The 13,703-nt window shown below is 41.2% G+C and overlaps 1 protein-coding gene across 5 annotated transcripts in view; it reads left to right on the top strand.

Annotated features, from left to right (window-relative positions):
• LOC586844 (short transient receptor potential channel 3) overlaps positions 1-13,703 on the top strand; it is a 30,058-nt gene that overhangs the window by 9,574 nt on the left and 6,781 nt on the right. For 3 of the 5 annotated variants that reach the window (XM_011668375.2, XM_786607.5, XM_030977681.1), the window contains exons 2-13: positions 1,529-1,793; positions 2,461-2,576; positions 3,422-3,535; positions 4,366-4,572; positions 5,371-5,460; positions 5,796-5,912; positions 6,859-7,046; positions 8,291-8,436; positions 9,107-9,252; positions 10,192-10,754; positions 12,051-12,246; positions 13,142-13,333. In XM_011668375.2, coding sequence (XP_011666677.2) covers positions 1,607-1,793; positions 2,461-2,576; positions 3,422-3,535; positions 4,366-4,572; positions 5,371-5,460; positions 5,796-5,912; positions 6,859-7,046; positions 8,291-8,436; positions 9,107-9,252; positions 10,192-10,754; positions 12,051-12,246; positions 13,142-13,333 — 2,262 coding nt within the window. In that variant the 5' untranslated portion in view covers positions 1,529-1,606. The remainder of the gene's footprint in view (positions 1-1,528; positions 1,794-2,460; positions 2,577-3,421; positions 3,536-4,365; positions 4,573-5,370; positions 5,461-5,795; positions 5,913-6,858; positions 7,047-8,290; positions 8,437-9,106; positions 9,253-10,191; positions 10,755-12,050; positions 12,247-13,141; positions 13,334-13,703) is intronic. The other 2 variants (XM_011668381.2, XM_030977682.1) reach the window with 1 other exon arrangement.

Genomic DNA, 13,703 nt, shown 5'->3' with positions numbered 1-13,703 from the left:
AGTCTTTACGTTAGCCATGAAACGCATATATTCGGATAGCTGATTCCTGTTATTTGGACCTGCACATAAAATATGAATCACTTTTGATGAAATGTATTTCAAAATTTTGATACCCTGAGTCTCATCTTATTTGTGTTACATCCTCAATTTATCACATATTACTTTAGGAGCTCACAATTTATATTCTAACTGGTTGCTTTAATGGCCATCGAAATATGTAATGATAACAAGATTAACTTGAACATGTTAAAATTAGCCGATTACCCTGAGCCAAAATACTCCATTGCATGTATAGTAGAGATAATCAATATTATGTTGTTCGGGCTTGAACATGCGTAACGATAATTCAATTGTTTCTTTGCTTCGGACCCTATATTTGACTTCAACTTCAGAGACTAAGCTAACATCGTCATTTATTTGGTTTAAACAATTACGATGGCTTTTGACATTTCCGAAATGTAGATGTAAGTGTTTGCATTAAACAAATTTAATAGGCTTTTGAGGGGTTTCGCCTGTGTACGAATGTCCTTCAGTTATTTCATCGCAATAGGAACCTTAATATCATGTTAATGAAAATGATGAACTGGGCACAGGAATTCAGGCTACTTTACTGGTAGATCTATTACATTTCATTAATCTGTTTTTAAATCCACGCTGATTAACTAAGAATGTGTGTGCCCATAGCCTTGGACAAACAAAAAACCATTAGCACTTTAGATCCGCATTTTAAAAGCCTTAAAATGAGTTGTAATAAAGACCGACGGTCTAAATTGGGAGGGATGGCGATGTGAGGGGGGGGGGGGGGGCGTCGAAGAGCAGTGGAGTATATTTTTGTCATCATTCAAATTGTTTAAATCTTCAGGCAATAATATAATTGTATTCTCGTTGCATAATAGTTTAATGACCTGTCTTTGTTTAACTTTGAATTTTATCCTGGCACTTCAAGAATAGGCATATATTATTATACAACATGTTTTATTTTGGGTGTATGATCGTGTGTGCTTGCGTACTTGCGTGTGTGGATTGGTTGGTGTGCACGTGTGCGAGCGGGGATTTGTGGATAGAGATAGAGTAGAAAGAGAGAGAGAGAGAGAAATAAAGAGAGAGAGAGAGGGAGAGAGAAAGAGAAGAGATGGGGCAAGAAGAAGTAAATACAGAGAGAAAGGGGAGTAGATGATCGTGTATGTGTGTGTGTATGTGATAGAGAGAGAGAGAGAGAGGGAGCGAGCAAGAGAAAGAGAGAGAGACACACACAGAGAGGCACAGAGAGACAGAGAGACATACATACAAAGATAGGGAGGGAATATATAGGAGAGATGATTCATAATTGATCACGAATACAAGGTAGTCAAGGCGTTTGGTATTAAACGCTGGACGTATTGTTATTTAAGAGATTTGTATTTTCGGTAAAAGGCGACTTCAAAATTAATACAAGGTTAGCATAGTTAATGTTGAATAACCAGTAAACCTCACTAGGCTCAGTATATTTGTTGGTCTTGCATTACGTTTCTTATTGTGTTTGCATCAGTAGGACCAGTAGAGCAGGCCCAATATCAGGCAGCATATAGGCTAGTCCACGACTAGCCCGACTAGCCCGACAGCCAAGATGGGGGACGACGACTCCGACGTGAGTTTGACGCCGCAGGAACAGTTCTTCCTCGCCGCGTCGAAGGGCGACGTAGCTGTCATCAAAGCCCTGCTCGATGGCCGCCCCGAGAACGGTGTGGATATGGACGCCAAGGATGAGAGTGGTCTGAGTGCATTGAATCTGGCAATAACCGAGGGATATCTAGGTGAGAAAGAATGTTTAAATTCACAGGAAATGTCAAAGAAAGAAACTTAAAAATCGAAAACAAATTATATTCTGCGGTGAAGATCTAAGGTGACGTAATCACATAATTCCTTACATTCCTTAAATTAATACGTTCGACATTTATATGATTTTTGTTTCATGCAAACCGTTTAATCTCTGAAAACAATGAAATCTCCATGTTACTGACCACTGAGAAATGAAAGAAGAAGGAGAACAGAAACTACGATTAGGCTTGCCATCTGTCCACTGAAAAAAAAAAACTATTTCCGAACTTATTTGATTGGAAGACCCCATGACTTTTATATGTTATACCGAAACGCCATAAAAATGCCATTAATTATCCTCATCGTATTCATCATAAATGTCGTCTTCCTCCTTCTCCTTCTCCTCCTCATCTACAACACTAATTAATATGTCTTTAATAATGATTGATAATAATAATTTATAATGATTTATATATTTTAAACCGAAACGCCATAAAAATTATATTAATTATCATCATCTCATAGATCATTGATATCATCTCCCTCTTCCTTCCTCCTCATCATCATCATCATCTACAACACTAATTAAATTGTTGTTAATAATGATACTAATGATAATAATGGTTACTGTCCTTTGTTCTTTTGCTCGTTCTTATCTGCTAGGGGTGATGTACCCTCTACTAGAGGGTAACGCCCATATTGGTGACGCCATGTTAAGAGCCGTCGACGCTGACTTCCACGAGGCTGTACGAACCCTGCTCCAATTTGCTGAAGAAAGGGTAAGAAGCTTTTTTCTTCTTCTTCTTCTTCTCTGTTTCCTCTGTTTCTGAAACCATTTCCCCTTCCGTCTTCTTCCATCCCTTTCCCTCTATTTTTATCTTATTCCCTTTCACACTCTCCCCATCTTTCCCGCTCTTTCCCCTCTCCCCGTCTATTTCTAGCATTTCCTCCTTTTCTCCTTCTCTATCGTCGATCTCCCTATCCCTCTCTCTCTCTCTATCTATCACTCTTATTTAATTTCTCTTTACTCTTTCCTTGGTATCTCCCTTTCTCTCCCTCATTTTATACCATTTCTCCCCGTTTGGTTCTTTTCTCCGCACAAATTTTCTGTCATATCTTGTGAGCGCAAAAGACGATGTACACGACAAACGGGAGAACTGTCCGTGACTACGTCACAATCCACTGACAAATTGCCAATTTAAAATTCGCATGGGTATAGCGATCTCGTATTTCAAACATTGATAACTTTTGTTATTTTGGTTCTATTTATTTCAAACTTTCACCATTCCGTTTCTCCTATCTTCTACTTTCATAAAAATGAACAAATATATCTTGAAATACGACCCCATCAATCCGCCACTGTATGTTAAGCCCGTCTGCACTAGTTTGGCCAGGAGGGATTAGATCTCCTAGAGTGGTCATTGACAGGTGGTTATCTCATCAACTCAGCTCTCAATTAACATAAGGAAAAGAGGATCATGGAGGACCAACGGGCACCGCTTAGGCATTGTGTTCTATATAGAGGGAGCAAGTAGCTTCAAGTAGTGCAGTGGGGCTTTAACGAATTATTACCAGTATACATAATGCTTAAACGTGTTTTTTTTCCATTTTCATTTGGCGTAAGGACGAGAGTGGTCGAATGGCGATCATCAACTGCAGATGCGAATCGAGCGACATTCATCCGGACATCACCCCTATGATCAGGGCGGCACAGCTCAACAGCTTTGCCATAGTGAAGGTAAAGGATGATGATGACGAGGATGATGATGGTGATGAAGAGGAACAGGAGGAAGATGAGGAGGAGGAGGAAGAGGAGGAGTAGGATTGTGGTGGTGACGATGACGCGGATGAGGATGAGGATGATGGTGGTTGTGATGGTGATGGTGATGATGATGAGGAAGAGATGGAAGAAGAGTAGGAAGAGCAGGAGTAGAATGATGGTGGTGATGATGACGAGGATGAGGATGATGGTGGCGGTGATGGTGATGATGATAAGAAGGAGGAACAAGAGGAAGAAGAGGAAGAGGAGGAGGAGGATGGTGGTGATGATGATGATGACGAGGATGAGTATGATGGTAGCGGTGATGGTGATGATGATGAGGAGGAGGAGGAGGGGGAGGGGAGGAGGAGGAGAAGGAGGAGGAGGAAGAAGAGGAAGAAGAGGAAGAGGAGGAGGAGGAGGAGGATGGTGATGATGATGACGATGACGATATTAATGATGTTGATGATAAATGTGTTGATGATGACACAAACAAATCAGCAGAGGTGTCGTGGTCGAGTGGATACGTCACCGGATTGTCGATCACAAGGTCCGCGCTTCGAGTCCCGCCGCCGATTTAATGACCTTTGGCAAAACATTGATCTACTTTTGCCACACTCAACCCAGGTGATGTAAATGGGTACCTGACAGGAATTAATTCCTTGAAATCAGTGCTAGAGCGCTGTAATGGCCGCCTTGCTAAAGCCAGGGTTATAACCCGGGCAGCGCCAGGAACGTCACGATGTGACGGACATGTGCGCTATATAAGAAGCCACTATTATTATCATTATTATAATTCTTTTTTTTAGATGCTTCTGGAGGCAGACCTGTTGATCCCTGAGCTGAACACGGATGCCTTCCAGGATGAGGCTGCAGATGATCTTCAACGGTCCGTAGGGACCCTTGAGATCTATGGTGGACTGGCCAGCGAGGCCTATGTATGTCTAGCAAGCACCGACCCAATCGACCGGGCTTTCACACTGTGTGGGATTATGAAACGGATAGCTATCCTGGAGGTAGGTAATGCCGGGGAAGGGTGATGACGACGACGACGACGATGATGATGAGGATGGTGATGTTGAAGTTGATAATTAATCTGATGTTAACGATCCTGTTGATGGGGATGACTGCAAGAAAGTAACGAGCATCGTGTTGTCTATGATAGTGGTGGTAGTGATGATCATGATGATGAGGATGGTGATGTTGATGTTGATAATTAATCTGATGTTAACGATCCTGTTGATGAGGATGACTGCAAGAAGGTAACAAACATCGTGTTGTCTATGTTAGTGGTAGTGATGCCAATGATGTGAACGCTTCTTGCTTCTGTTATCGATGGCTACGATGACACCAAGTGATGATGGTGATGTTGATGTCGATAATTACGTTGATGTTAATGATCCTGTTGATGACTATGATTGCAAGAGGGTAAAAAGAATCATGGTGTTTACGACTACGACGTTGATGATGATGATTATAATTTTGTTAATCATGATGAGGCTAGCTTGCTCGGTTTAGCTGCTGGAGATGACGATGTGGACGAAGAATAATGACGACGATGATGATGATGATGATGATGATGATGATAATGATGATGATAAGGAGATTAAGCAGTTGGATTTAATTAGTCTGAACATTAATGCAAAAGTTGCTTGTCCTAAATTCGCATGATTCTCTATGAAACGATATCCTGGATGGGTTATTCCATTCTTTTAACAGGTGGAGTTTAAAGTGCGGTATCTCGAGCTCGTCCTCAACTATTATGTTTCTTTATGAAAGTTTATCGTAGATGGGCTCTTCCATTCTTTTCACAGGTGGAGTTTAAAGTGCGATATCTCGAGCTAGCGGATAAAATGGAGAGGTTGGCCGCCGAACTTGTATCATACGCACGCGATTCCGAGGAGGTTAGTTATGATTTGATCCAATTCTAGTTGATAAACTTAATTTTATATATTTGTATTTTTACTTGTATCGGTAATTTATGTGGTTTTAATGAGTGAATAAATTGAATCGAATTTTAATTGAATTGAAAGCCAAAGCGAAAGAAGGAAAAAGGGAGGAAGTGCTTCGCAATAAGTATGTGGGAGGGGTAGATTGGTGCGTTGAAAGGGGGTGGGGAGACGGACTGAAGGAGGCGGGCAGAAGAAGAAGGGGACGAAGAGTGAATAGGGGTTAATTTTTCAGGAGCAATTGTTAGTTACAAAGTCAATGTACATCTAATATTCATCGCTTTGCACAGATCAATACAGTGCTCACGTTCCAGGAGACTAACGCACTGAATGGGGGCGCCCAGAATCAGCGCCATGTTGGAAACATTCCCAAAGTGACACAAGCTATCCAGTATGAACAACGACAGGTGAGCCATCTAGGGTACAAGTTCAGTGGTTGATAGATCAATCTATAGACACATGGGTTGACTCTTTGTTAAACTGATATGCCTCACAGTTTGTTTGATTTAAAGCCCCACTGCACTACTTAAAGCTACTTGCGCCCTCTATATAGCACACAATGCCTAATCGGTGACCATTGATCCCCATGCCCCCCCCCCCTTTCTTATATTAAATGAGAGCTGATTTGATGAGATAACCAGCTGTCAGTGACCATGCAGGGAGGTTTAATCCCTCATTGCCATACTACTGCAGATAGGCTTTAAACAAAATATATATACAATAGGTCTACATGTTATAATAATAAGAAACTAACAATGCTACTGCTACTACTCAGGCGCTTACACAGGGGGGGGGGGGGGGAGTTCGAACTCCCTCCCCCCTCAAACAAAAATTGTGTGTGCTTTGCAAGAAAACTCCCTCCTCATTTTTTTTTTAAATTACAAAAAAAGAAAAAAGAAAGAAAAAAGAATTTTGCTAATGGGTGACCAAAAAAGGTGACCTCCCCCCCCCCCCCCTTCCGCTGAATTTTCGGCGGGATTTTAAAATATTAACCCCCCCCCCCTCGAAAAAATCCTGCGTACGCGCCTGCTACTACTACGTACTACTACTACTACTACTACTACTACTACTACTACTACTACTACTACTACTACTACTACTATTACTACTACTACTACTACCACCACTACTACAACAACTACTACTTCTACTACTACCAATGATGATAATGAGAATAATATAATCTCATGTATCGCATATTTTAGAATGAAATGTTTGATGGTTTCAAAGGGTGAAGGGATGGATTGTGATACTATCTTAACGTGATCTCGATAGGAAATACATTAAGGTATTGAAATCGCACTCGAGTAGTTTTGTTTTAAAGCCGTGTTTTCCGTCAAAATCTCTACACAGTTCGTCGCGCACCCGAACACCCAACAAGCAGTTTCGGCCCAGTTCTATCGCCACCTCGCCCATCTCCGTGACGAGCCGCCCTTGGTCAACTTCCTCGCTTTCATCGGTCTCGTCGTGGCTTTCCCGTTTTTTTCAATCCTCTACAAGCTCGGCGTCTCCACACATATTCGGCATCTTGTTCGAACTCCGTAAGTGCTATTTTGATGTCGATGTTGTTAATAAATGTTATAGCACACTAAAAAGGGAATAGACAAAATAGAACGACAACAACATCAATCGTTTATGTTGTGCTTAACTTAGTGGTGGGGTCTACTGTGGGGTTTATAAGAAGTGGATTCAATCTTAATTGCTCAACGTCACATGCGCTAGACATACACAATATGATACTTTGTAGCGCAAGACTTTTTAAAAGCTATTGCCTGGTTTATTGTGAAAATATGGGCATTAGAAAATCAATCTTTTGTTCTTTTGTTCAGTTCTTTCAAACGAATATAAAAAGGAAAAAGTTCACTAAGCATTTTTCACCTAGCCAGTTCTCAATGTTCTCTCAAATCGAGTGAAATTATTTTCAGTTAATATTAGTCAGTTTATTATAATTATTATTATTATGTTTGTTATTATCATCATAATAATTATTATTATATCCTGCATCAAATATTTGTTGGCTTTTGATTGGTTGAGAGCTCGTCACATGACCAAAAATATTTGAGCTATTTTTAGAAAGTACTATATGAGAGTACTATTTTGGTTTACTATTTGGGAGTTGAAAAAAAAATGTTAATTTTTTTTTTTTAATTGAATCAATTTTTTTTTCAAATCTTAATTTAATGAAAACAACATATTTTAAATCTTTGTAGATAAAAATTGACATTTTTTTGTTCTAAATTTGATTTTCCCAAAAATGTTTTTTTTTTTTTTCTTTTTTTCTTTCAAATAAATTTTTGATGCAGGATATAAAACAAATATACCATGCCTTCTATTCGAGGTTCTGGTTAAACTATGTGCCTCGGTGACTCCAAAAGTACCATTTGCTTCGGGGCTGCGCCCCTCAGCAAATAGTACTATTGGAGTCACCTCTTGCGCATAGTTTTAACCAGAACCTCTCAAGGCAGTGTATATTTGTATATTATTATCATTGTTAATATTAGTATCATTTTTTAAATTTTGTATTCTTCTTATTAGTATTGCTAATATTATTATTATTATTATCATCATTATTATTATTATAAGTATTTGACCTTTTTTATTATTATAATTATGTATTATTATCATTATTATTATTATTATTATTATTATTATTATTATTATTATTATTATTATCATCATCATCATTATCGTCATCATCATCGTTGTTGTTGTGGTGGTTGTTGATATTTTAAATCACTGTCGTCGACATTCATCTCTCTGTCTTATTGTCATTGTCTGGTTCTAGGTATGTCAAGTTCGTGATGCAGGCCGGGGCAGACTTTAGCATGCTTGTCATCTTGTTAAATATAGACACATCATCACACCTGCATAACATCATCATGACACGCAACCAGTACATTGTGCATTTCATACTCCTGCTCTTCGTGGTTGGTAAGACTATTTTAAAGGGATCTTCCGTGGTTCTTACGATGTTATTACGACGTGCGTACGGCCGCCTTACGAAGAGGGGGTTTCGTACGAGGTTGAACAAAATCTTGGACAAGACCATCGACCAGTCTGCGAACTTACGAACGGTCTACGAACGTTTTACGAGTGCTGGTTTCGTACGGCCTTCTTAAGACGATCTTACGAAATAGTCTAAAAATCGTTCGTACGGCGTTTGTAGCTGTTCGAAATGGTATTTGTGACTGAGGCTTAACATTGCCTCAGATCCTTTAAAAAAAACCTGGATTTAGCTCATGCTGCATTCATAATTACAAACCTTGAAGTCAATCACACGATTTTTACAAGACGATCACCAGTCTGATTATCAAGATATTTATGATTGGAATCAGAAATGTCAAAAACCGTTTGTCAAAAGACTCTCTCTCTCTTGACCATTATAGGAACAGGCTAGAGAGAGAGAGAGAGAGAGAGAGAGATGTATCCGATGAATTAGTTTGTCGGGAGCCAAAAGTATTACATCAGGGTTCGCAATGCCATTGTCGAAGTCAACGTCATTGACAGTTTGCATGAGATTGTGAACGATGAGGGACGATGACATCGGCAAATACAGTGAAAATTCTATCAAGTCATTTTACTTCTCTAATGACCATTATAGGATTGAGCTGGAAGGAGATGTACTTGGCTTACCTATGTGGGATCAGGAAGATTATGTCATCCTTCGAGCATATCAGGGACACCCTCATCTCCATCCTGCTCATGGTCTACTTCGTTTTGACCTTCCTCAGCATGTTCCAGGATTCGGTAAGTCTATCCAGGGAGTTGTGAGTTAAACCCCCTGGTTTATCCTAGGAGGCGAGATGGCTCAGTGGTACAGCAGTGATCTCGTTGATTTGGTAAGTTTATCCAGGGAGTTGTGAGTTTAACCCCCTGGTTTATCCAAGGAATCGAGATGGCTCAGTGGTACAGCAGTGATCTCGTTGATTAGGTAAGTCTATCCAGGGAGTTGTGAGTTAAACCACCTGGTTTATCCAAGGAATCGAGATGGCTCAGTGGTACAGCAGTGATCTCGTTGATTAGGTAAGTCTATCCAGGGAGTTGTGAGTTAAACCACCTGGTTTATCCAAGGAGGCGAGATGGCTCAGTGGTAGAGCAGTGGTCTCGTTGATTTGGTAAGTCTATCCAGGGAGTTGTGAGTTAAACCCCCTGGTTTATCCAAGGAGGCGAAATGGCTCAGTGGTAGAGCAGTGGTATCGTTGATTTGGTTAGTCTATCCAGGGAGTTGTGAGTTTAACCCCCTGGCTTATCCAAGGAGTCGAAATGGCTCAGTGGTAGAGCAGTGGTCTCGTTTATACGGGCGAGATCCCGCGTTCGAAAGCAAGTCGATGCACTATAGTACCCTTTGGTAAGGCTTGATAAATACCAAGTCCCTAAGATCTTAAATTAACTTAACAGGGGGCGACGCCCTGCAACTTCGTGAGGGGGGGGGGGACGTAATCATAATCGTTATATATACATATACGATATCATAAGATAAAGGGGCTGTCTTCGATAAGACCGCCTTGGTCTTTTATGGTACCGTTGATAACAATTCGAAGCTGTTCTGCATTTCTGTGTACCCTCCTCCCAATCTCATGTTCTTCTATTGATTATTCTTATGAATTTGTATATATATTTCTGTTTCTTTCACTTGTATGTGTCTTCCTCTACTTTCTCTATCATTGGTGAAACAATCAACTACAGGGGACATGCCCTGCCGCACCGACCATAGACCCGAACGCCGTGAACGTCCTTGAAAACTCCACTACCAACATCGGTGGCATCACGCGTCTCAGACTCGAAGAGATAGAACTCAATGGCCCCTCCCGGGACGTCGCCATTGACATCATCATCGAAATACTTGCCGACCTCCGCTGTGTATCATCACCTGCCCTGCAGATGGATGAAGCAGAAGTAACCACAGGACCGCCATCAACGTCAGATTGCGAGAAAACGAATTCGATCCTGTCCCGAAAATGGAACGATCCGTCTCTTATCGGCAACGGTATCTTCGGCATCGTCACGGTTCTAGCCTTCACCAAGTTGATGTCATTCCTGATCGCAAACGATTTCGTCGGCCCGCTGGTCATCTCAGTCGGCGACATGGTGAAGAGGACGTCGAGCTTCTTCATCTTTGTAATCGCTGTCATCATCTCGTTCTCTTCGGCGATGACGTTCAACTATAACATCTACAGCCAGGGAGACATAGAGAGATGTGAGACGAATGATGCACATGGAGACTGCGGCAGGTCTTACGAGTATAGGAAGTAAGGACTGATTGTCATCATCGATCATATGTCTGGAAAGTGGGCAGGGCTTGGGAATGGGGGGGGGGGGAGGGGGAGGGGGGCAGTGGACGACTTACATACTGAATACGCCCCTTGATCCAGCAATACTTTACTGCCCTCAATAAAACGCAAAATCACCCTCAATTCCAATGGCTATTACGGTTTTGAGATATGATATCTACAAACTGAGAACTACTCGTTTCCTGAACTAATTTGGGATCGAAACCTTAAACGCGCTATTATGCTATACGTCCTATACGTCCTATAGGTCTTATACGTCATATACGTCATATACGTCATATACGTCATATGTCTTATACGTCCAAAATATCTGGACGGGAATCAATAAGACGTTAAACAATTAGACTCAGACCAATGCGAAGTAGACCACTTGGACATGTGATAATGGGAGCTAGGTAAGACAAATTTATCCTATGAACACAGCGAAGGAGACCGAGAGCAAGTAAGACCAGTGACACATAGGATTTGTTGGACATAGGACCAAATCGATGTAACCTGATGGGAGGTTGAACAAACACTGACCAATGGGACACAATGTATTTACATTATTATTTCATGGGATGTAGAGCCAAGTGCAAGCAGAACCAGCTGTGGGGGGGGGGGGGGGGGGTAAGACCAATATGCCGTAGGAAGATAGGAATGCAAGTCTTAGGACATAGGACTAATGGGTCATAAACCAGTTTGGTCGAGGACCAATGCAACGTAGACCAGTTTAATGTATGGGAAAAGTGACGAAGACAGATCTATAAGACTTAGTCGGCCTAAACCGATTGGCCTAAGGACTCTATATAGATCGCTGTTCGCATGAAATTCCTTCTTATTATTTTCCGTATCCGTACACCTACCCTCTGGACATCCACCCCCTGATAACCACCCATAGGATAACCACCCTCTCGGGCGACTACCCCCTGTGACAACTACCACAACAACTATCCTCCAGACAACTACCCCCTAGGTCAACTACCCCCTAGGACAGCCGTCCGGTGGTAGTTGCCCAAGAGGATGGTTGCCGTCGGGGGTAGTTGTTTGGGAGATAGTTGTCCTAAGGGGTAGTTGTCCTGGGGTAGTTGTCTTGGGGTAGTATTCCGGGGGTAGTTGTCCTAGGGGTAGTCGTCCTAGGGGGTGGTTGCCCTAGGGGTGTTTGTCCAGGGGTGGATGTCCAGAGGGTAGGTGTACGGATACGGAAAAAATAAGAAGGAATTTCATTATTTTCATCTAAATTACTTGAAAAATCATTGAAAACTCCCTGTACAGCCTGGGACGCAGCATGATGTCCCTCTACTGGTCACTCTTCGGTCTGATTGACCGGGATTCCTTGAACATCAAAGCAACGCCCGACGTCATCAGGGGTGCAGGAGAACTCCTTTACGGTGCCTTCTATATCTTCGCTGTGTTGGTCCTCCTCAATGCTCTCATTGCCGTTATGAGTAACGTCTTTAACAAAGTAGAGGTGAGCCAAGTTTGCTGATAATACCTGTAGGGTACTCGTGTGCTAAAACGTGCTTGCTTCGTTCTGTCGGGTCTTAAAGGTATCCGGTAACTTTGTTTCAGATTCTGAAACAAAATTCTGGATTTAGCTCATACTGCAATCATAATTATAAACCTTGAGGTCAGTCAGGAACCTCGTGACTTTTACAAGCCGATCACCCGTCTGATTATCAAGATTTTTATGATTGGAAAACGGTTTTCATAAAACTACAGTCTACTGGGGAAAACGAGTACGGTAAAACCGGTTACTCAAAGATTCTTTTACTTTTTTGAGGCACTTCTTGATCATTTTGAAGAGCTTAAGGTTTAGGCTTTCAGTATTACACCACATCACAGAAACTGATAACAAGAAGGGCCGTGAATCTCAAATTTTACATTGTAAAACGATGTCTTAGTTTAATGTAGCTTTGTCGCCCCATCCGTTGATTTTACACAGAAAACGACCTGAAAATAATAGTAAACTGACTAATTTAACAAATAAAACGCGAGAGTAAATAATAATAAAATTGTAATTTGTTTGCTTTACCCGAAAGAACATAGACTTTATAGTATTATACTAGTCAAACTAGGCAAAATATGTGGTACCTTTAGCAGAATGAAGATGGATGTAAAAAGAACGACGTGTTTTATAAGTCATTCTCAATAGAACATTTTTTGGTAATAAAACAAGCGTTTAGATATACACAGTGTATGAATCAAGTTTACCCAATAGTTTCAATATGGATTACGTTTCAATTTATATTTGGATTTCAATTTATATTTGGATTTCAATTTCAATTTGGATTTCAAATTCAATTTTAATTTCAAGTTCAAATTTAATTTCAACTTCAATTTCAATTTCAATTTCAATTTCACAGGAAAACGCCGATGTGGAGTGGAAATTCGCCCGAACCACGCTTTGGATGAGTTTCCTTAACGACACCGTTACCGTCCCGCCGCCGTTCAATTTGTTGCCTGATTGCAGCCAACTTAAGCAACGTCTAAAGTTATGGTGGCAGATGTGTCGTCGACGTCGAAACATTCAGACAGAAGTGCTTCGTGATTCCTTAGTAAGAGAAACAGGTTCTCCTTTCTATCTTAAAGGGGGCGTCTTTCCCGTGGCCTGACTCGGGACTACGGACTACGCGACCGCAGTATTCACGAGCGTGCAGCATACGCGAAACCGAAGCGTGAGGAGAACTTCGGTCTGTTTCGCGAACGATAGCGCGCTGACTGTTAATCAAGTCCATTTGTTTACGTGCAGTTGTCCAAACGAAGTCGTAGATGGCGTTAACCAGTATTTGCCATGCTACACCTTCTTTAACATGCTCGATTCTAGATAGTTTCTCACAACACCCCGTGAAGAAGAAAAACAAATAATTGTTTCGATTATAGATCATCTGAGATGAATGTCTTATAGCCGTAATAACGAACAGTCAG

This window comes from Strongylocentrotus purpuratus, unplaced genomic scaffold (assembly GCF_000002235.5).
Source record: "Strongylocentrotus purpuratus isolate Spur 01 unplaced genomic scaffold, Spur_5.0 spur5_scaffold_1, whole genome shotgun sequence".
NCBI classification, from domain to species: Eukaryota; Metazoa; Echinodermata; class Echinoidea; order Camarodonta; family Strongylocentrotidae; genus Strongylocentrotus; species Strongylocentrotus purpuratus.
Note: the sequence above shows the minus strand (reverse complement) of the source record. Positions and strands in the feature narration are given on the sequence as shown.